At 39.2% G+C, this 22,145-nt stretch overlaps 1 protein-coding gene across 4 annotated transcripts in view; it reads left to right on the forward strand.

Annotated features, from left to right (window-relative positions):
* PRKN (parkin RBR E3 ubiquitin protein ligase) overlaps positions 1-22,145 on the forward strand; it is a 706,049-nt gene that overhangs the window by 302,590 nt on the left and 381,314 nt on the right. For all 4 annotated transcript variants that reach the window (XM_051811267.1, XM_051811264.1, XM_051811266.1 and 1 more), the window contains exon 5: positions 9,247-9,330. In XM_051811267.1, coding sequence (XP_051667227.1) covers positions 9,247-9,330 — 84 coding nt within the window. The remainder of the gene's footprint in view (positions 1-9,246; positions 9,331-22,145) is intronic.

Consider the following 22,145-nt stretch of genomic DNA (forward strand, 5'->3'; position numbering starts at 1 on the left):
TAGAGCATCTCTTTTGTAAGGAAAAACTGAGAGAGGTTGTTCAGCCTGGAGAAGAGAAGGCTCTAGGGAGACATAATTGTGGCCTTTCAATACTTAGGAGGGGCTTATAATGAGGATGAGGACAGACTTTCTAGTAGAGCCTGTTGTGATAGGACAAGGGGTAATGCTTTTAAATTGAAAAGAGGGTAAATTTAGGCTGGAAATCAGAAAGACTTTTTTTTACAATGTGGATGGTGAGACACTGGAACAGGCTACCTAGAGAGCTGATGGATGCCCCAGCCCTGGAAACATTCAAGGTCAGGTTGGATGTGGCTCTGAGCAACCTGTTATAGTTAAAGATGACCTTATAACCTAAACAATGCCGTGATTCCATGAGTCGTTTGGATCAACTCCTTCCTGTATATGCAGTACCTTGATTGGAAAGACAGGATCCTGAATTGCCTGGCATAATCTTAATTTTTTAATGTTAGCTATTTTATTATGTAAAATGCTTTAAGAATCATCTTTTCATTTCTTTTATGTGTAGTAAGCAGGAGGGGAAAAAGCAAACCCTAGAAACACCATGCATGCGATATAATCTTAAATGAATCTCAAATGAATCTGAATAATGCACCTGATGCAGTGTTTCCTACATTTCTTAATGGCTTTTGCTTATGAATGCTGTGGTGGGTATGTAAAGTTGAGAGTAACTATAGAATTCAGAAAAAAATAGCAAAGAGTAATTTCGTTTAGTTGTTTTCCTTTTAAAAAGAAGTCTTTGGTATCCTATTACCTTTCCTTTTGGAACACAGGAATGTTCTTGCTGAAATTGGTATGCTTTTGTCTGTCAGCGTTTCTGATTATGTGTAAAATCAAAAAATGGATGATATAGCAATCTATTTTCCTCAGGTACTGTAGTGTGTAATCTTGATTTTACAGTGTTATATAGGTGCAGTAACTGAAAAAAAGGTTTGATCACCTTATGAAGTTAGTTTCTTGCCAGTGTCTTGCTAGTGGCTCTTTAGCTTCAGACTTTTGTGTTGATTAGTTGAGAAATATATTCTTAGTAAAAATGTGGAATAGATTCTGGTTTTTTTTTTATTTTATTTTTTTTTTATTTTTTTTTTAAGAATGTATCTAGTATCCTTGGAGTTTGTATCTTTCTATGGGAATGGGAGGGAATCACAGAATATGCTGAGTTGGAAGGGACCCATCAAAATCATCAAGTCCCTGTGCAGGACACTCAGAGAATCACACCATGTGCCTGAGAGCGTTGTCCAAATGCTTTTTGAACTCAGACAGGCTTGGTGCTGTGACCACTACCCTAGGGAGCCTGTTCCAGCACCCAACCACCCTCTGGGGGAAGAACCTTTTTCTGATATCTAATCTAAATCTCCCCTGGCACAACTTCAGGCCATTCCCTCGGGTCCTGTCACTGGTCACCACAGAGAGGGGATCAGTGCCTGCCCCTCCTCTTGCCCTCACAAGGAAGTTGTAGACTGTGATGAGGTCTCCCCTCAGTCTCCTCTTCTCCAGGCTGAACAGACCAAGTGACCTCAGCCACTCCTCATACGCCTTCCCCTCAAGGCCCTTCACCATCTTCATTGCCCTCCTTTGGACACTCTCTAAGAGGTTAATATCATTCCTTTATTGTGGTGTCCCAAACTGCACACCATATTCAAGGTGAGGCTGCACCAGTGCAGAGCAGAGAGGGACAATCACCTCCCTCAACTGGCTGGTGATGCTTTGCCTGATGCCCCCCAGGACATGGTTGGCCCTCCTGGCTGCCAGGGCACTGCTGACTCATTCAACTTACCATCAACCAGGACCTCCAGGTCCTTTTCTGTGGCTCTGCTTTCCAGCATCTCATTCCCCAGTCTGTACTAACATGAAGGGTTGCCCCATCCCAGATGCAGTATCCGGCACTTCCTTTTGTTGAATTTCATATCGTTGGTGATTGTCCAGCCCTCTAATTAGACAAAGTTTCTCTACAGGGGAAAGTTTTTCTGCCTTAGAGGAAATCAGCGGCTCCTCCCAGTTTTGTATTGTCTGCAAACTTGCTTATTATCCCCTCCAGTCCTGTATCCAACTGATTTATGAAGATATGGATTTACCATAGCACAAGTAGTTGAATTGACTGTTGTCTCTGGACATGTTGTCTAATGGTGACTTAAAGAAGTGAATCAGTGGGCTGACGGCTTCTCTAGGTATGGCCTACAATGGGAATGCTCTAGCTTTATCTCTCTGTCCAAAGACTTTTTAAAATTGTTTTTAATCCTTGTAAAGAAAAATATTTAAAATTGAATGATGTGACATGCAATCATCACATCTGAATTAAATTATTACTGTGGAATAGTCATGAGGCTTGGATTTTTATTTTACATCTTTGGTTTATTGCCTTTGTGTAACTGCAACTCATATGAATTTGAATTATAAGGTGTCTAGTTTGCACTATTTGCAATATGTTAATTGCAGACCTCGGCTTGTATATTGGCTTACTTAGATTTTGCGTTTTTGTGTACTTCTTCATTTAGTCCATATACTTCCCATGCAGACATGGGTTATGATGTATTCAGATTGCAAGACTGGCGTGATCTTCTCTGCCTAAAATGCATGAAATTGCTTAAATGTTTCTGTAGTTCAAAACTTTTAGATGAAATGGTTTCATGTTTGACATGAAATTATAGTAGTAACTGGTAAAAAAATACCTTCATGGGGAAAATGTATCTTCCACCTGCTCTGCTCTGAGAGATTTGCCTTAAGGAATAGAAAGTTCAGTGTAATCCTCATTTATTGTCAGTTCCAGTCAGCAGCATATTTTCATACAGAAGTTTGGATATGTTTACTGAATTTTAACTCTACCACTCAGTTATGGAGAGCTCAAAGATGTGAGGATTTGATACCCGATCCTAAAGGTGCTTCACCTCTGAATGACCAACACTTTTCTGGAGCTCTCTGACTTGAAGAGGTTGACTCCTTATGTGGTTACTGACAATTTATCTGTGTGCTAATCGCGTCTTCTTTAAAATTGTGCCAAGTCTGTCTGGATCCCAAGGGCACTGACCAGCCCCCAGCAGCCCCCTCTCACCCTGCACAGAGCTGTCGTGCAGCCTGGCCCCACTGGTGCAGAGGGAATGGGGAGCTTTCCATTGGGCTGCTCCTCACTGCCCAGAAAGTCCTGTGAGACAAAATCTATGTGCTCCAGGCAGCTACTGCTTTAGAAAAAGCTGAGAGACATAGTAAGTTTAATTCAGATTTAGTCGTTTTACAGCTTGTAACTTTGATTTGGGAGTGGAAACCATAGGAACACAAGGAGTGTTTTGGGTAGACAAACAAAATGGCCTTTGCATTTTCTGATCCCAGCCACAAATCCTTAATACATGGAGGACTATTTTCTGTATGTTGAGAGTTGTAGTAGCTCAAATAACCTTGAGCATTCTGGGCCAGACTGAATACATCCCAACTGGAGTGACAAGAGGGAGGTGTATTGGAAGTTTTGATTTTTCCTGTCTGTTAGCTCCCTTTCATCTGCCCACTTCCCTGTGGAAGGAGCCCTGGAAAGTCACCACAGCAGCAACAGCAACTGAAGCCAGAGGGCTTTAGTCTGCTCCTGGATGCACTGACCTCAATGGGATCTGCTGGTGTTAACATTCGTAACTGTGGATTTTTTTAATATTATAATTTCAATGACACAGTAAATACATGGCATGTTTAGAGAATTTTAGATATTTTCTCTAGTTGTGTTTTCTTTTTGCACTCTAGAAAAAATATTTAATGCTATCCAGACAAAAAACATTGATAGATTAGTAATCATTAGTCTGACAGACTGTTTTGAATGAAGTTTGATTATTTGTTTTAGGACGCTTTACATCCATTTTTTTCAGTTCTTTATCTCTCATTCAAGACCAAAGTTTAGCTACATTACTCTCAAGAAGTCTAGCAGCAGCAGCAGGACTTTATAGTTCAATTTCTCAGCTGCAGTTGTTGTATTTGAATTATCTTTTTACCCCTTTTTGTTTGGGAGGGCCAACCGAAATAACGGTTCAAAAGCACATTTTGAATAAGTTTTTTGCTTGTATAAGAAATTGTTTGTTCTGGCAACACCATTCACATTGTAAAATATTATAAATGAAGAGGTGACTCTGGAGACTTTTATCTTGGGTGTCTTTGTATGAACTTTCATTATTTAGTTAAGATCAGTAGAATGACTTGCAAATCCTTGTTGTATGATACAGTATGAAAGAAAAGACAAGAACTTACTAAAATCATCTGATTAATGGGTTTTCTTCTCTTTTCTTCTTTTTTTTTTAGCAAAAAAAACCTGTGATAAGAAAGAAAAAGTATTGATCAATAAAATAATGTAATAGAAAGTATTTGTACTATCCTTACCTTTATTTTCAGTTAGAGATGTGATACCATCATGTTTCATTTGAAATAACTACCATGCAGGAAATGTTCTTAATTGCACAATTGCGAGCAGTTCAGCCAATTGTCAGCTACTTCATTTTGAAAGAGTTATAACTGTTGACATAAAACTGTCAGTTTACTAATTAGGCTGGGCACTCTTAAAGGAAAATTGCATCTCTAAGAAACCACTGTAAATCAAACCAGTAGGTTCAATCCAACAAATACTCAAAGCATGTGATTGACTCTACTTCAGCCTTGTAGGCTCCCTTCAAATACTGGATTATCTATGGGGTCTCCATGCAACCTTCTCTTCTCCAGGCTGAACAGCCCCAACTTTCTCAACCTGTCTTTTTAAGGAAGGTACTCCAGTCTGCTTATCAGTTTCATGGCCCTCCTCTGGACTTTCTCCAACCCTTCCATATTCTTATGTTGGGGACACCAGAACTGTACACAGTACTCAGGTGGGGGTCTCACAAGGGCAGAGTAAAGAGGGAGAATCACCTCCCTCGACCTGCTGGTCATGGTCTTTTTGATGCAGCCCAGGATTCGTTTGGCTTTCTGGGCTGTGAGTGCACACTGCTGGCTCATGATGACTTTTTTGTCAACCGTCACCCCCAAGTCTTTCTCCATAGGGCTGCTCTAGCAAGTAGCTTACTTAATAACATGGTCTAGTTGTATTCGTGATTGTCAAGATGAAGAATAATGAAATAAATATGGAGCTTTACATGAATGCTATGATTCAAATAGATTTTTCTTTGGAATTGAAATAAAATATCCAGACTTTCTAGTATTAGAAATGTACCATATGAATCTTTTCTGCTGAGTCTAATTGAGTGTTGCTCATGTAACAGCTAGATTTTTTTTAGTAAGTGCTTAAAAAGATGGTCAGATTGCTCTTTTAAATTAAGCCTGCTAAGAATTTATAATATCTAGATTGGTGTATTTAAAAGTCTTAAATTTTCATCTCCATTACTACACTAAGAAAACAGGATGAAAGCTTTTATTTAAATGTGTTATATCCATACAGTGCTCAGAAGAAACCATCTCAGCATTCAGCAATGCCACTCTAATCACAAGTGTGAAATGTGAAAAGCGAATCATGTACAGAGCTAGGGATGCTGAGAAAAAAGTATGAATGCACTGGTTTACCAATGGTAACATCAGGCCTAATCAATAGCCTGATAGGCAGATAAACTGCTTGAGAGACATAAAGCAGTTTGTCTATCCAATAAAAACATCTGTGTTTTTCTTCCTTTTCACTGACTCTAGAATTTGCCCAGTTCCTTGGGGATTTATCAGCTCTTGACCCTTCTCCAGCCTTACCCATCTGTTCTGAGACATTCATTAGCCTCTAGGATCTGACTCTGTTGTTGTCTTGCAAATCACCCTTCCTCAGAAATATTATGGAAGTAGCATAATAAGAAAAAAAATGTTGGAAGGTGCTAGATTTTAGAGAAGCAAACAAGCTTTAGGCAGGTGATGCTGAGGGAAATAGCTCTGATTATTTAGTAAAAATGTTTATACTGTTGTAGGAAACGGTGTGTTCCTTTTATAAAATTCTTTTTTAAAGACTGAAGTGGTCATATTGTGAAAGCAAGCTCAAACTTGCTTTGAGAAGAGTAGAAGAAAATAATAGCAAGAAGTTTTTATCATCTCTTCTACGGGTTAGGTTTGTTACAGTTGGTGGGGATCTCTTGCTGTTTATGCAATAGTTATCGCCTGTGGTAAACTGTGTTTGCATATCACTGCATGGCCTAGATTGGAAGAGACCTTAAAAGATCATCTAGTTCCAACCCCACTGCCATGGGCAGGGACACTTCCCACTAGAGCAGGTTGCTCAAAGCTACATTCAGCCTGACCTTGAACACTTCTGGGGATGGGGCATCTACAACTTCTTTGGACAACCTCTTCTGGTGTCTCACCACCCTCACAGTAAGGAATTTTTTCCCAATACCTAAATCTAAACCTACTCTTTTAGTTTGTAGCCATTCCCCCTCACCCTGTCACTACATTGCTGTTGTAAAAAGACCCTCTCCATTTTTCTTGTAGGCTCCCTTCAGGTACTGTAAGGCCACAATCAGATCACTCTGAAGCCTTTTCTTCTCTGAACTGAACAAACCCAAACTCCTTTTGTTCTAGGAGAGGTGCATGCTTACTGTCAGAATACATCTTGGTTCCTACTTTATCTGGGGGGCAGAGCTGTTCATCTATACTGGCGCTGGAAGCAGTGAATTGTGGTAGCTTGGAGTGGATACCCTGGTTAGAGTGGCTAAAAGGAAATAAATTTTTCTAGCATTTTGGGGAACTTCTTCTGTCTTACTGTCTCAAAATGCTGAAATCATGCCAAGGAGTCGTCATAAAATGTTAAGCTCTTCAAATACGCTCACACAGACATGTCAGTAGCCATAGTTTTGCAGAGGAGCCTGAGTGTTCACATGGTTTGCATCAGGTTTAGCACATTTCTAGTGACTTGTATGCTGATTTTTAAATTCTCTCAAGACCTGAAATTATTTCTTACATAACTTTAAAAATCCTTCTGCATTAATACTTGTTCCTTGGTTGGGTCATTTGCTCAACATTTTAATGATTTATGTCTCTCGTGTAGATAGTAGCAGGTACAAAGATGTGTTTCAATGATATTCTACTGCATATTGTTCACTAGGGGAGAATATAAAGCAGGGAAAATACAAAGCATTGAATATGTGGATAGTTTTCAGTCTTTTTAATGATTCAGAGTCTTTGATCAATCACTGGTTTCTATTGCTGACCTCTGCTTCTGACCTTCCACTTACTTTACAGGTCAACAGTTCTATCAGCAACTGCATTTTGAATAATTTTGTTTTTTGAGATCTTGATAGTGCTTCTGGTTTTGAAGATTTTTTTTTTTTTTTTCACGTGGTCCTCGATGAAAATTCAGGTTTTGTTCTACAATAAAAAATGGCACCTTGGCTACTGGAAGGAAAGTACTCTGAGAGTAGTGTACTGTACTGTCCACTATAGTGGGCATCAATACAATAACCTGGTGGATTGTACACAGATTTCCAGTAGTTCCCTCATACATTGAAAAAAACACCTCAGTCCCGTCCCCCTCCCCCCCCCCCGTTCTCCATATGATGCATAGGAGTTTCAGTTCAAGTTTAATATGCCATTTTCCGACTTTTTTTTCCTGTCTTTCCTCTCAAAAAGGGAAGGAACAACTCCCATATGCCCAAAGCATAGAAATTTCCATACCTAGTTATTTGGGAAATACTCAACTACCTTTGATATGACTTTTTCTATTCAGTGGTGTTCTTTCTATTTCTTTCTTTATTCTGTCATTTTCCCATTTATACACCGGAAAAGTCTTCTGTGATGTATCTCTTTTAATGCATAGCTTCCTCTGTGAGCCATTTGGCTGGGTACAAGAGGGCCAGTTGCTTTAATCTCGCAATCAGAAGACTTTGTTCCTCTCACAGTGTGTTCTTGATTAATGCAAACTAATAATTGCAAACGCTACAGTGCGCAGTGTTACAACACCAAAAGTGATTGGCTGGCCTGCAGTTTGACAGGCTTTTCTTAGACTCAAGAAAGAAGGATAGAAAAATTGCATTTCAAAGTGTTTATCTCGCCAGAATTCCTAATTGTATTTTGACGCAATTATAGCAATGACATTTAGTAGTGCTGTTGCTAAAGAAACATTAACATTTTGAATGCAGAGTTTTTTTCAAGGACAAATGTCTTTTTTGCTATTTTAGTTTTGAAGGTGGAAAACTAAAATTCTCAAACACACTAAATCTTTTGAGTGGTTAAGTTAGCATTAATAATAAAATATGGCCCTGAATAATACCAAGTGCAGATGTGGGAAAGATTTTTCCTCATTTTTCAAACGTGGAAAATGAGGCATAGTATAGGGTTTCTTTGTTTGGTTGGGGTTTATTGTTTTGTTAGTTTTTTCTCTCCACTCATCAATGCCAGACAGACACAAACCCAGTATATTCTGTCAGTCCATTATTCCTTCTGGATTAATTCCTGCTTGTCCCTTAAGAACTTGATCTAACTTTTGCTAGAACAAAAAACCCCAACACTATTGACTTAAAGCTAGGTCCGGTTAATGTTATCAAAAGAGTTAAATGAATCTGACTTTCTTATGGGTTTCTGCCCATCATAACAGTTAAAATAAAGAAGTGATGAATAGGGTAAGGTTTTTAGGAGGTAAAAATAGGAAGTTGTTAGCTACAGAGTGAGTGAACAGTTGATAGTCACTGGTAGTGTGGGACTGTGCTCCTAGTTCCCTGTATATATGCTTTTAGCATACCTTAAGTAGAAGATGACATTTTTATTTCGAACAGTGAGCTGCTTTGTGTGAAAAGTGCTTTTGTGCGCATGAGAAATGTTGTAAGGAAATTATTGCAGAGAGTGAGAGCACCATGCCATGTAGCCTACTAGCTTTCCCCTGGAGATAAGAACTTAAAAGGTGACTGCAAAATTCATATTACTGTTTTTACTGTTAATAAATAAAAAAGATATTTTCCTCTTAGTCAGCTGCAGACCAATGTGTAAACAGTGTTGAATCAGAAGATGAGTCTTTGTAGCTTTTTGATTATGATTAAGTCAGTCTCTGTCTTAAGCTAAGAAAACATACCTACTATTTGGCTCCTGTTCACAACACTGACCTTAGGGTGGAGGGACCATATGTCCTATTTGTGACTGAGCTTTACTGGTGAATATTGTTGTATACTCTGATTGAACTGTAATAATGACAAAACTGTCTAGCTAAAATCTAAAAGAAATGGGGTAGGAAAAGCAGTAATGAAATAAAATTTTATTTGTTTACTTATGAAGTGAATTAAAACCTTTATATGCTTTGGTTTTGGTTTGCAGGGCCCATCTTGCTGGGATGATGTGCTGATTCCCAACAGAATAAGAGGTGTTTGCCAGTCCCAAGGGTGCAATGGAAATGTAGCGGTAAGATTTTGTCATGTTTCTCCAAGTACGGTGGCACTTTTAAGAATAATGCCTTGTAACAATTCTAACCATGTTAGAATTTCAGTAATAAATGTAGAGCAACATGTATGGTACTTCAAAAGAGCTGTTCAGCATCAGATAATATACCTCTGATGTCTGGCAAAATGGAGGAACTTGAGTCAGTTGCTGTTTGGAATGAAGGAGGAAATAATTTTATCTCATCTTTTGCACTGAAGTAGAACTCTTACATTTTCAAGTATGCATAGGTTAAATGCATAATGTAATACTTAAATGTTTATGCTGATGCTCATTTTAGAATTATTATGTATATCATTGCCCTGAAAGCTTCAAATTTCTATGTCATCTTGTATATCAGAACTTGCATATCTGATTTCCAGGCTTTGTCCACAGGAGTGGGTTCTTCACACTGATTACTTTACAATCTGTTCTCTCATGTCTTTTTGCTGTTCTTTCCTTTGTTTCCTGAAGTTACATCAATGAAAAGACTGAGTAAGAAGGACCACAGGTATCTCAAATTCTTAATGAAGATTTTTTAAAACATTACTTATGTATACTTACATCTTTTCATGTATTAGATATTTATAGTATTTAATACTAAAAAAGTTTTAAGAACACTTCCTTCTCAGGAAAAAGCTTAATTTGAGTGTTCCTTCTGGACATAGATTTTTAAAGACAGACACAAAGCTTCATGTATATGGAAGGATTCTACTCATCAAAGATTTGCAGACTGGGACTACGTAAGCGCCTTTTTTCAGAGTTTCTCGCCTACTCTGGTGCAGCCTTCTCTTTGTCTTCCCTAGCAAGACAGTTGTAAAGGGGCATGTCTATACAGTTCCATAGATGTCTCCTGCTAGGCCACAGATGGTGTCAGAAAATACTTTTATTTAACTTTAGGCACCAAATGATTGTTTAGCAGCATGGGATTTATGGCTGTGTCCATGTGCAGCCAACAGAAACTGCAGCTTTTGGGCTTCTGCATCTTGATGTGCATCTTGTAATAGTGGCTCAGCCACGCTTTTGAAAGTGGTCAACGTTAGACATTCAAGTGGTATTCTCAGAATAGTACTGTTGGAGTGTAAAAGCAAGCACCACTCTGCCTCTGGACAGATTGGCTGTACTCTGCCCAGTTTTGATATGCTTCAGGAAATATTCTGGGTGCAAGAGGGTTGACTGCCTGACTTTGTTACCTGTTTGTTGTCGCTGTGCCACTTCTGTCCCTGGGAAGAAGTCCTTCCTGTTTTCTGTTCTTTCTTTAAGGATGACACAGGAACATGAAGAAGGTAAAACTTGCTTTTGACAAGGAGAGAAGTCTCCTTGGCAGGTATCCAGCTTGAGCCTTTATATACAAAAGCGTGTGATTAAAATTCCCAGTTTTGTCACCTAGTGGGACTTGGAGAATATATCTGACTGAATTGCAGCTACCAACTTATAGCTTTTGTTATCCAACATATTTGTGAAAAAGGTACTGAAATAACAACACTTTTGGCAGCCCTATCTCCTGAGCTACATCCCATTTTCTCAGTGAATCAGTTATTATTTTTTAAAAGCAAAAAACGAAGCAAGATAGCATCCTTTGTGAAGAGAGAAGACAAAAAGCATTGACCATAAAACTAAAATCTTAACTGGCTAATGTTGTGGCAAACAACCAATACTCAGTCAACCAAGTCCCATGACTCCAGTTGCTGTCAGTGCCTCTGGCAAGTTGCATATTTAGCAGAGCCAAGGATCAGTATTATCTTTCAGTAAGGCATCACGGAACAAAATTCAGGCGACATCTTATATTAGGCAGATATGTTGCAAATGCAGCTTCAGACCACCTGAACTACAGGGATAAGGCTGTTATTGAAAAAATGTGCTGCTCCTTTATTTCCAAACTTTATTTCCAGACACACTTGCCCTTTATCAGCTACAAGTCACTATATCAATTGTGTTAGAACTGAACCAGACTGAGGTGCAAGAACAGTCCAAATTTTTATGATTTGCAACCACAATTGCTGGCAATATACATCTAGTCAAGAAAAATAAGGCAATGAAATGAATTTGACCATTTTTTTTTTTTAATCTGCCTATCCAGTAGGTGACCCTGCACCAGGTATTTGAATTGATGGCTTCTTGAGGTCCTCTGGTTGCTGAAAGGCATTCTTGTGCTTTTGAATGGTTTGGTTTTTCTCAGCCTCACTCACTGTGAAAACACATCATCACTTCCTGGGAAATCTTCCAGTTCAAAGGATTAAATCACTGAGACTTTTGTTTTGTATCTTGCTGAGTGGGAAATGATAGGGATCCTACAGATGTGCTTCCAGGATTTGTCATTCTTTTCTGCTCTGGTAATACAGTCTAACTGTTTGTAACAGAATAAAAAATAACCTTTAACTAAATCATAGGTTGAAACCTCTAAACTTTTCTTGGCTGTTACGATCTTTGAAAAATTAAATCATATTTTATCATAAAATATTCATTTTTGCATTTTCATGATAAAGTTTGTGCAATTATGTTTTGTCTCTCTTAAGTAGCTCCACAGTGTAAACGCTTCTTTACAGTGGTGTGCAATGAAGAAGCTTTGAAGCTGTTAGTTGTAAGTTATCAACAAACTGCAAATACTGCTGTGTAAGGGGGGAAAAAAAAAAGATTGCTCCATTATTTCTCCCCAAGACATGTTTTGCTTAAAATTGTTTTTTGTCAGTTTTAAATTCTCATAAACACCAGTTCGCAACATACCTTCAAAAGGTAATTATATTTTCCTTTGAATACTAATTTATTTTTATTTTGATATGACATTAGTCTCTGACAGAAATTACAGACTTTAATTCTTTTGGTATCAAAAATGTAAATAGAGTAGTTGACAATATGAGAAAACAATGGAAATCAAATTTCAGTTCAGTTAAATAAAATTTTTCAAACATTGCCAGAAGATATGATTATCTTGATGATAAATGCACTGCGATTCGATGTGTTCTAATGTACTCCCAAATATGAAATGTATCTCCTTAATTTTTTGTGGGTGCGCTCAAAATTTTCATATTATCTAGTCTCTGTGCTTTATTTGTGAATTCAACTACTTTTGAGCTTGTAGTGAGGGAAAAAAGTATTTTGTAAATAGTTGTAATTCCTAATTATGATCAAAAGAATTGCAAGAGAAATAAATATAAAAGGTAACCTTGCAATTGTAATATCTTAAAATATGCCTGAATTCCGACCGAGAAATTGGAGAACCTGGAACACTGGATATTGGTCCCATGTGCTGCCTGGGATACTTCCCCACAGCTTCTTTTCATATTCATTTTGATTGTAAGCTGTTACGCCACAGCCTCGGTTAGTGGGCTCTTGAGAAATTGTGTGCTGTAGCCAGAAATACAAAAAGTTACAAAGACAGGTGAAAATGGCTAAACAGAGAATCTGGATCCTGGAAAGGTAATGAGCAGTGTTCATTTCAGAGATTTAATGTTAGACTAGTTTATGAAACAAAATGAGTAGTCAAGTGCTTTGAGAAACAGTTAACAAAATACACAGATTGTCCAAAGCAGAGCTCAGTGTTGGGTTTTTTTCATAATAATTACAGTATATCAGAAACAATACATTCATTCTGAACTTCTGCAGCTTCAAAAAGATGAAATTGGTGTGAACACTTGTGTTGCTGCAATTGTAGAACACTCAAGTCACTTTTAAAACAAACTTTAATTATATTAATTAGAAAACGGAAGAGTCTACTTTAGCTGATTGACACATTTTAAATGAGGATCAAATTGGAGTATTTCAAGCTGTTTCACAAATTAGGACCATTCACTAAATGAGAGAGAACTTTGTACTTTTGGTGGCTTTCTTAAAAAACTTTCAGCCAGAAGCACTGTATGTAGCTGCGCAGGTATGGTTGGAAAGAGGTGTGGTTCTGTGAATTTGCAGATACTTTTCTCACATGAGCATAATTTAGTTACAGCTTAGAGTCACAAAATCATTTAGGTTGGAAAAGACCTTTAAAAGCATCAAGTCCAACTGTTAACCTCGTACTGCCAGGTGCACCACTAAAACTTGTCTTGAGGGTATTTCTGGTAAAATTTTTGTGGATTCATGCTTGTCTTTACAAGTCATCAGAAAACACGTGATACTAAATGCTTTATTCAACCTTTCCTTATTCAAATGAGATATTACTGAAGGAGTGTTCTTGTTAGACTCAAACTTTTACCGGTCTCTAATATACATACAGAACATTTTTGTTTATCGTTCAATGAAGTGAATTTCTGGTTGCAAAGAGGGCTATTCTACTTCTGTATATAAAAAGGCTATTACATTTTCTTTCTCTTTTTAGGCTTATGCTTTGTAAAAGTCATCAAGAGCCATACAAATAATATGCCTCTTTTCATAGGTAGACAGAGAACTGTGACACCACTGTAAAGCACTGAACTGGTGATTTCATGGGAATTAGCTACACATCAATCCTACACTCCAGTGAACATGCATCAGTTTCTGATTGCCATGTCTTCAAGGCAAAATATAGGGCAAGTGGTTTTGAACTTTAGAAACCTGTGGAAAAAGTACTAATGTTCTGTTTGTGTTGTTGGGATTCTCACTTGATGCACTAAACCAGTTGATGTAGATTAGAAAATCTCAGAAATAATAATGAAAATGTTAAAGACAATTATAGGTTAGATATGGCTTAAGGTATTGGGAATAAGGAAAAATGAAAACCTGATGAAGACTGCATCAAATGTCCTTCATCAAAACTGAATAGCAATTTATCTCTTCTCCATTCCCCAGTTAGGCTTCAACAAACCATTTCTGAAAGAAGCAGGGGGACTTCTGTGAACTTTTACAAGCGGTTCTGTGCAGGGCTAAGAGTTAGACTCAATGATCCTTGTGGGCCTCTTCCAACTCAGCTTATTCTGTGATTCTGTCATCTCTGAGTACTGGATTTTCTTAAATATCAAACCTTATAGCAATCTCCTGTGTCCAGAGCAAAGATTTATATTCCACTTTTGAGCATATGGTCATTATATGTGATTTTAAACGGTCAGATTCCACTGTATTGTAGCATCTATGTTTGGGAGTAAAAAGTTTGCAACAAGAGCCATGCTCTGCTTTTTAATTATGTAGCTTTTTCTATTATTTTTTCCCATTCCTCCTATGTAACTTGAATCTTGCCATTTTATTTTTATTATATTTAAATTTTTGAATATTTTTCATTAATATTTTTCCTATTCCTGCTTGTTTATTATCATTAGATTTATCACTGAGGAGAGCAATATTATGTGATCTTTTCATAGTCAGTCTGTTCCACAGGGAGTCTATGCTCATCTGAAATAGGTTGGACTAAGAAATCAAGGGAATAGTGTTCAGCTTGTACATTTTAAATATGCAGCTTACCAAATGATTTTTTTCTTTCAAGCATCCAAGGCTATTCTTTTCAAACATCAACGTTCAGATGAAATATGCTTCAGTTTTCATCTCATTTTGCTTTGATTAGCTCAGAACTCAATTTCAGTTGAGAACAGAAATAAATTCTGTAGAAGAGTATCACGATTAAAGTAGTAAATTTAGTGATGTTATCAAAGTATGAATATAGTAAAGAACTATCATCTCATTATAGGAAGGCTCTGAAACATTGCTATATTGTTTATTCATTATTCTGTGTGTACAATGATGTGGTTGGTTATTTGTGAAAGGAGCCATGTCTGTCTGTCCCTGGAGCTGTTATAATATTTTCAATGTCATAATATTACTATGAGTAATTTAAAAAATTCTGAGATATTTCTTAATACAAAGAAACCATGTTAGTTTGCCTTATGCTTTAGAGACTGGTCCAGATATCATATGCTATTAAAAAACATTTACCATTAGTATGATGGAATAGGAGTGCTAATTAAAATACCAGATAAGAATCCTTGTAACAACTTAATATTTGTGGAGTAAGATTATCACAGAATCATTTAAGTTGGAAAAGACTTCCAAGATCATCAAGTCCATTTTGACAAATCCCCACCTTGTCAACTAGACCACAGCACTAAGTGCCACAACAGACTGTTCAGTGCTTGACAACCCTTTCTGGGAAGAAATTCTTCCTGATATCCAACCTGAACAGCCCCTGGTACAGCTAAAGGCTATGTCCTCTCATCCTGTCACTAGTTACCTGGGAGAAGAGGCTGACCTGCACCTGGCTACAACATCCTTTCAGGTAGTTAGAGTGATAAGGTCACCCCTGAGCCTCTTTTTCTCCAGGGTAAAGAACACCAACTCCCTCAGCCATTTTAACAGCTTCTTTATCCAGTCTTCATAGAGTGCTAGAATGGCTTGGGTTGGAAGAGACTGTAAAGTTCATCTAGTTCCAACCCCTCTGATGTGGACACATTCCACTAGACCAGGTTGCTCAAAGTCCCATCCAACCTTGCCTTGAACAATTCCAGGGTTGAGACATCCACAGCTTCTCTCGGCAACCTTTTCAAGCGCCTCACCACCCTCACAGTGAGAAATTTCTTCCCCAATATCTAAGTTAAACATACTCTCAGTCTGAAACCATGACCCCTTGTACTATCATTACATGCCTTTGTGAAAAGTCCCTTTCCAGCTCTCTTGCAGGCTGCCTTCAGGTACTGGAAGGCTGCTATAAGGTCTCCCCAGAGCCTTTTCTTCTCCAGGTGGAAAAAAACCAATTTGTCATCTTGTCTTCGTAGGAGAGGTGCTCCAGGCCCTATTCATCTTTCTGACTCTCCTCTGGGCTTGCTCCAACATTTAGATACAGTATTCCAGATGGGGTCTCATGAGGGCAGAGTCAAGGGCAGAATCACTTCCCTCAGCCTGCTGGCTGCACTGCTTTTGATCCAACCCAGGATTCAGTTGGCTTTCTGGACTGCAAATGCACATTGACAGGTCATCTTCTTGTACACCAGCACCACCTGTAAGTCCTTCTCCCTAGGACTGCTCTAAGTTCATTCTCCTCCTGTGCTTGTACTTGGGATTGCATCAACCCGGGTGCAGGACTTTGTACTTGGCCTTGTTGAACTTCATGAGGTGTGCATGGGCCCCCTCTTAAGCCTGTCAAGATCCCTCTGGATGGCATCCCTTCCCTCCAGTGTGTCAACAGCACCACACAACTTGGTGTCATCGGTGAACTTGCTGAGGGTGTGCTTGATCCCACTGTCCATGTTTCCAACAAAGATGTTAAACAGTGCCAGTCCTAGTGCCAGTTCCTGAGGAACTCCACTCATCACTGGTCTCCACTTGAACATTAAGCCATTGAACACAACTCTGAGTACAACCATCCGGTCCATTCGTTATCCACCGGTTGTCTGTCCGTCAAATCCGTGTCTCTCCAGTTTAGAGAAAAGGATGTTGTGTTGGACAGCATCAAACGCTTTGCACAAGTCCAGGTAGATGACATCAGTTGCTCTTCCCTCATCCACCACCACTGTAGCCTCTTCATAGAAGGCCACCAAATTTGTCATGCAAGATTTACCCTTAGTAAGGCCATGTTGGCTATCACCAATCACCTCCTTATTTTCCATGTGCCCTAGCATAGTTTCCAGGAGGATGATCTTGCTGGGCACAGAGGTGAGACTGACTGGCCTGCAGTTCCCTGGGTCATTCCTTTTTCCCTTTCTAAAACTGGGGGCCATATTTCCCCTTTTCCAGTCACTGTGAACTTCACTGGACTGCCATGACTTCTCAAAAAGGGTGGATAATGGCTTAGAAACTTCATCCACCTAAGGACCCATGGATACCTCTCATTAGGTCTCATGGACTTGTGCAATTTCAGGTTCCTTATATGGTCTCAAACCTGATCTTCCACAGTGGATGGTTCTTCATTCTTCTAATCCTTGCCCTTGCATTCTACAACTTGGGTAGTGTGGCTGGAGCACTTACCAGTGAAGACTGAGGTAAAAAAAAGTCATCATTTTCCATATATCAAAGAGATATTCTCTGTAGAAGAGAATTATTCATATTTTATACAATACAAGTTTGAGAATATCTTTCATATTTACCAGATACTCTGGCTACTGCTTTTACTTTTTAGGGACTGTTATATCATTTTATTCACAGTGCTATGGCAAGTAAAAGGAATAAAACATAAATGCAAGCTAAATAACAAGCAGACCAGCCCCATCATTTTAGTTTTCTTCTCTTTTCTATTTTGTGATACAAGAAGAGCAAACCGGCAAACAATTTCAGAGAATTTTCTGATTTTAAAGCCTCTTCCCTTCACAAACCTGTCCATTCACCAAAGGAAATACTAATATGGCACAGTTTTATAGTAGTGATGCCACCAGTGCCAACTGCAGGGGTGATACACTCTGCTTACTTGTGTTGATATTCAACTCTTTGATTAGACAATTTAACCATAATATTATCCTGAGGGTTCCAGTTTAGCTGATCATCTACCAAAAGCCTTAGTCATTTCAAGTTGCTGCCTTGCCGGACAGAATGACCCTTACTTTCAATGATGTGACTTTATTTCTGGCTGTTTTAAAATGCATATTATGTTTTTGATCTCAGATAAGCTGTTTATATGGCTTTGTCAGTGACTTTTAGTTTCATTGTTCCCACTCCTCCAGACTTAGTGCTGTCTAAAATATTTATTTCTTTCTGCCTTCTTTATCCCAGATCATTAGGAAATATTTTGAATAGCATAGGGCTAAGAGATGATCACTGAAAGTCACCTTGAAAAACAGACATTTGATGATTCACTGTGGGAAATTACATTTTGAAACTTATCAATTAAATGTCTCACTGATCTCATAGTGTTCTAGTTTCTTAATCAAAATGTCAGTGCTGTATCAGATGCCACACATAAATCTGGGTAAATTCCCACATCGCTATTATGTTGTTCCACTAAGTTTGTAATCTCATAAAAACGTCAGATTAGTTTGATAGAGTCTAGTTACTATAAAACCTTGTTGATTGACATTAATTACACATCCTTCTTTTATTAATCGAGCAGTTTATTAGCTATTTATTGTATATAGGTGTGGTGTCAGGTTTACGTGCTGATAATTGCCTAGATTATCTCATATAAAGCTTCCCTAAACGATGACATGATGTGGTTGTGTTCCTGTAAATCTATGTATTTTAAATCATCTATAAATCACACGGAAACATAGAATATGCTGAATTGGAAGAGACCCACAAGGATCATTAAGTCCAGCTCCTGGCTCTGCACAGGACCATCCCCAAGAGTCACACCATGTACCGGAGAGTATAATCCAAATACTTCTTGAACTTAGGCTTGGTACTGTGACCACTTCCTTGGGAAACCTGTTCCAGTGACCAACCACCCTCAGGGGGAAGAACCTTTTTCTAATATCCAACCTGAACTTCCCTTGACACAACATCAGACCATTGTCTCGGGTTCTGTCACTAGTCACCGCAGAGAGAGATCAGTGCCTGCCTCTCCTCTTCCCTCATAAGGAAGTTGTAGACTGCAATGAGATCTCCCCTCAGTCTCCTCTTCTCCAGGCTGAACCGACCAAGTGACCTCAACCACTCCTTGTATGCCTTCCCCTCAAGGCCCTTCAGCATCTTCGTTGCCCTCCTTTGGACGCTCTCTAATAGTTTAACATCTTTCTTATTGGTAGTGCCTAAAATCTTATCTTTGTGATGCCTTATCTTTATGGTGCCCAAAACTGCACACAAAATTTCAGGCAAGGCCACACCAGTGCAGAGCAGAGCAGGACAATCCTCTCCCTCGACCAGTTGGCGATGCTTTGCCTGATGCCCCCCAGGACACAGTTGGCCCTCCTGGCTGCCAGAGCACTGCTGTCTCATATTCAGATTGCCATTGACCAGCATCCCAGGTCCCTTTCCGTGACACTGCTCTTCATCATTTCATTCCCCAGTCTGTATGAACATCTGGGGTTGTCCCATCCCAGGTGCAGAATCTGGCACTTCCTCTTGTTGAACTTCTTATGGTTGGTGATTGCCCAGTCCTCTTATTAGTTGAGGTCTCTCTGCAGGGCCTCCCTGCCTTCGAGGGAGTCAACAACTCCTCCCGGTTTTGCGTTATCTGCAAACTTGCTTAGTATCCCTTCCAGTCCTGTGTCCAAGTCATTTATGAAGATGTTGAAGAGCACAGAGCCCAAGATGGAACCCTGTGGAACCCCACTAGTGACAGGTCACCAGTCTGATGTTACCCCATTCACTATTACCCTCTGTGCTTGACCCGTGAGCCAATTGCTCACCCGCCGCATGATGTGTTTATCCAGCTGTGTGCTGGACATTTTGTCCTGAAGGATCCTGTGAGAGACAGTATGGAAAAGTTTACTGAAATCCAAAAAGATTACATCAGCTGGCTTCCCTCGATAGGCTAGATGGGGTGCCTTGTCATAAAGGAAATGAGGTTGGATAAGCAGGACTTTCCTTTCATGAAGGCTGTGACCAATGACTGCTTTGTCTTTCAGATGTTTTTCAATACTTTCCAGAACTCCATAACTTTACACAGCACTGTATTTAGACTGACAGGCCTGTAGTTTCCAGGATCCTCCTTCTTGCCCTTGAAAATTGGGACAACATTTGCTGGCTTCCAATCAGCTGAGACTTCTCCATATTCCCAAAACCACCCGAAAATCATTGAGAGAGGTTTTGTGATGACTTCAGCTAGCTCTTTGAGGATTCTGGGATGAATCCCATCAGGCCCTGTAGGTTTGTAGGGATCCAGCTGAAGCAGCAGATCCTGCACAGGTTCAGGGTCAACTGGGAAATGATCATCATGGTCCTCCAGTTCAGGGCACTGAGACCCCCTTGGTCCATCTTCTGTGTTGAAGACAGAGGCAAGGAAAGCATTAAGCACCTCTGCCTTGTCTCTGTCCCTGTTTGGGAGGTGACCATCCTCATTCTGTAATGGGCCAACGATGTTTCTATACTGCTATTTCCATTAATATATTTGAAAAAATTCTCTCCCTCCCCCCCACCCCCCCCCATTTCTGGCCGCTTCAACTCCAGTTGAGCTTTGGCCACACAAATTTTCTCCCTGTAGCAGCAAGCAGCATCTCTGGATTCTTCCCATGTCACTTGACCTTACTTCCACTGGGCATACACCCTCCTTTTTTGCCTTATCTTCAAGAGAAGATTCCTGTTCAGCTAAGCTGACCTTCTGCCTCACCTACTTGATTTCCAACAATTGGGAATTGCCCTTAGGAGGCAATGCTTAAAAAGTGACCTACACTGATGGACCCCAGCACCTGCAAAAACATTTTCCTCGAGGACCTTACTTACTAATTTCCTGAGCAGCCTGATGTCAACTCTGCTCATGTCCAGAGCTGAGGTTTTTCTGGTACTTTTTCCTCTGTCAATAGAGATTTTAAACTCTCTCACTTTGTGGTCACTGTGGCCAAGGCAGTCACCTATCTCCACTTCACTCATGAAATTCAGTCTGTTGACAAGCAGCAGATCAAGGCGGGCATCTTTCTGAGTCGGCTTAGGATGACAACTCCATAAGGTTGTCATCCAGCTTTTTGAGGAATCTTCTGGCCTAGGTTGTACGAGCTGTGTGATGTTCCCAGGTACTTTCTGGCAAGATGAAGTCTCCCATAAGAACAAGGGCAGTTGACTTACAAGTGTCCCTTAGTTCCTCAAAGAATAATTCATCGGTGTCGTTGTCCTGGCTGGGAGGTCTATAGCAGACTGCTACGATGACATCCGCATTATTTGTTTGCCCCTTGATTTTTACCCAGAGGCTCTCAACTGTGCCATTGCCAACTGTGAGCTCCATATATTCCAACCCTTTGATTACATTCAGTGCCACACCTCCACCTCTTCTGCCCTGCCTGTCTCTCCTGAAGAGCCTGTAACCATCCAACAGGGTGTTGTAGTCAGAGGTCTCATCCCACCAGGTTTCACTTATGCCAGTTATGTCAAATCTCTGGGACTGGGCCAAAGCAAGGGTGGTTTTGTTAAGCCACCAGTGCATTTTCTGAGGAGGAGAGAAGAGGGGAACAGTACTGAAAACAGCACCTTGGCACTTGAGAATAACCTGCAAAGGTACTGTGATTGTATTATACTAATACAAGGCCTTTAAATTGATATACTTGATAGCAAGCAGAGATTAAAAGTATTTACCTCAAATGCTTGATTGTGAAGAAAGATACACAGCAGTTTACTTTTCTTAGTATTTAAAGATCTTTAATATGTTTGGAGTTCTTTGCATGTTGTTCCAAAATATGTCAATGCTATGTTTCTTTTCAGATTCTTCTTTAGGAAACCATAATTAAATCTTTTTTTTACAGATATTCTCAAAGTAACCACATTCTGGAGTAGATCAATTTTTTTCTTTATAAAGAAATTCTATTATTCCACTTCTCAGTTCAGAAAAATCAATGATAGGTGAAAAACTGAATTATAAAATAGAATTAATCCCATACAGGGACAAGAAGTTAAATTATTTATTTTTGAAATAGAAATTGTAGCTTATGAAATGAAAATCTGTCCTAATTTTTTTAAAAAAGAAAAGTGAATACTTATTCACTCCTCATATTTCCACAATATATTGGATGTTTTCTTATGGGCCACAGACAGTGTCTGCATCAAAACCCATGACTAGCAAACATAGCAAGTATGATTTAGATCCATTGATTATATATTCATTATATTTTTTCTTTTGACTCTTTTTTTAAAGTGGCCTTTCTTTAAATAATGAGCTTTTTTGGCTCCATAGAAGTCCTTAAACTGAGATTAAGGCAGGTCTCTGGAACTGTTTGTCAGTTTTCTCACATCACCAGTAATTAAGAACTGCTAATAGTTTTTCTGAGTGAATGTGAATTTTCATACACATTCTAGCAAACCCAAAGGAACTCAGTAATTTTTGCTCTGTGCTT

The sequence above is a fragment of the Manacus candei genome, unplaced genomic scaffold (assembly GCF_025592945.1).
Source record: "Manacus candei isolate 608988 ecotype Guabito, Panama unplaced genomic scaffold, ASM2559294v1 h1tg000081l, whole genome shotgun sequence".
Lineage (NCBI taxonomy): Eukaryota > Metazoa > Chordata > Aves > Passeriformes > Pipridae > Manacus > Manacus candei.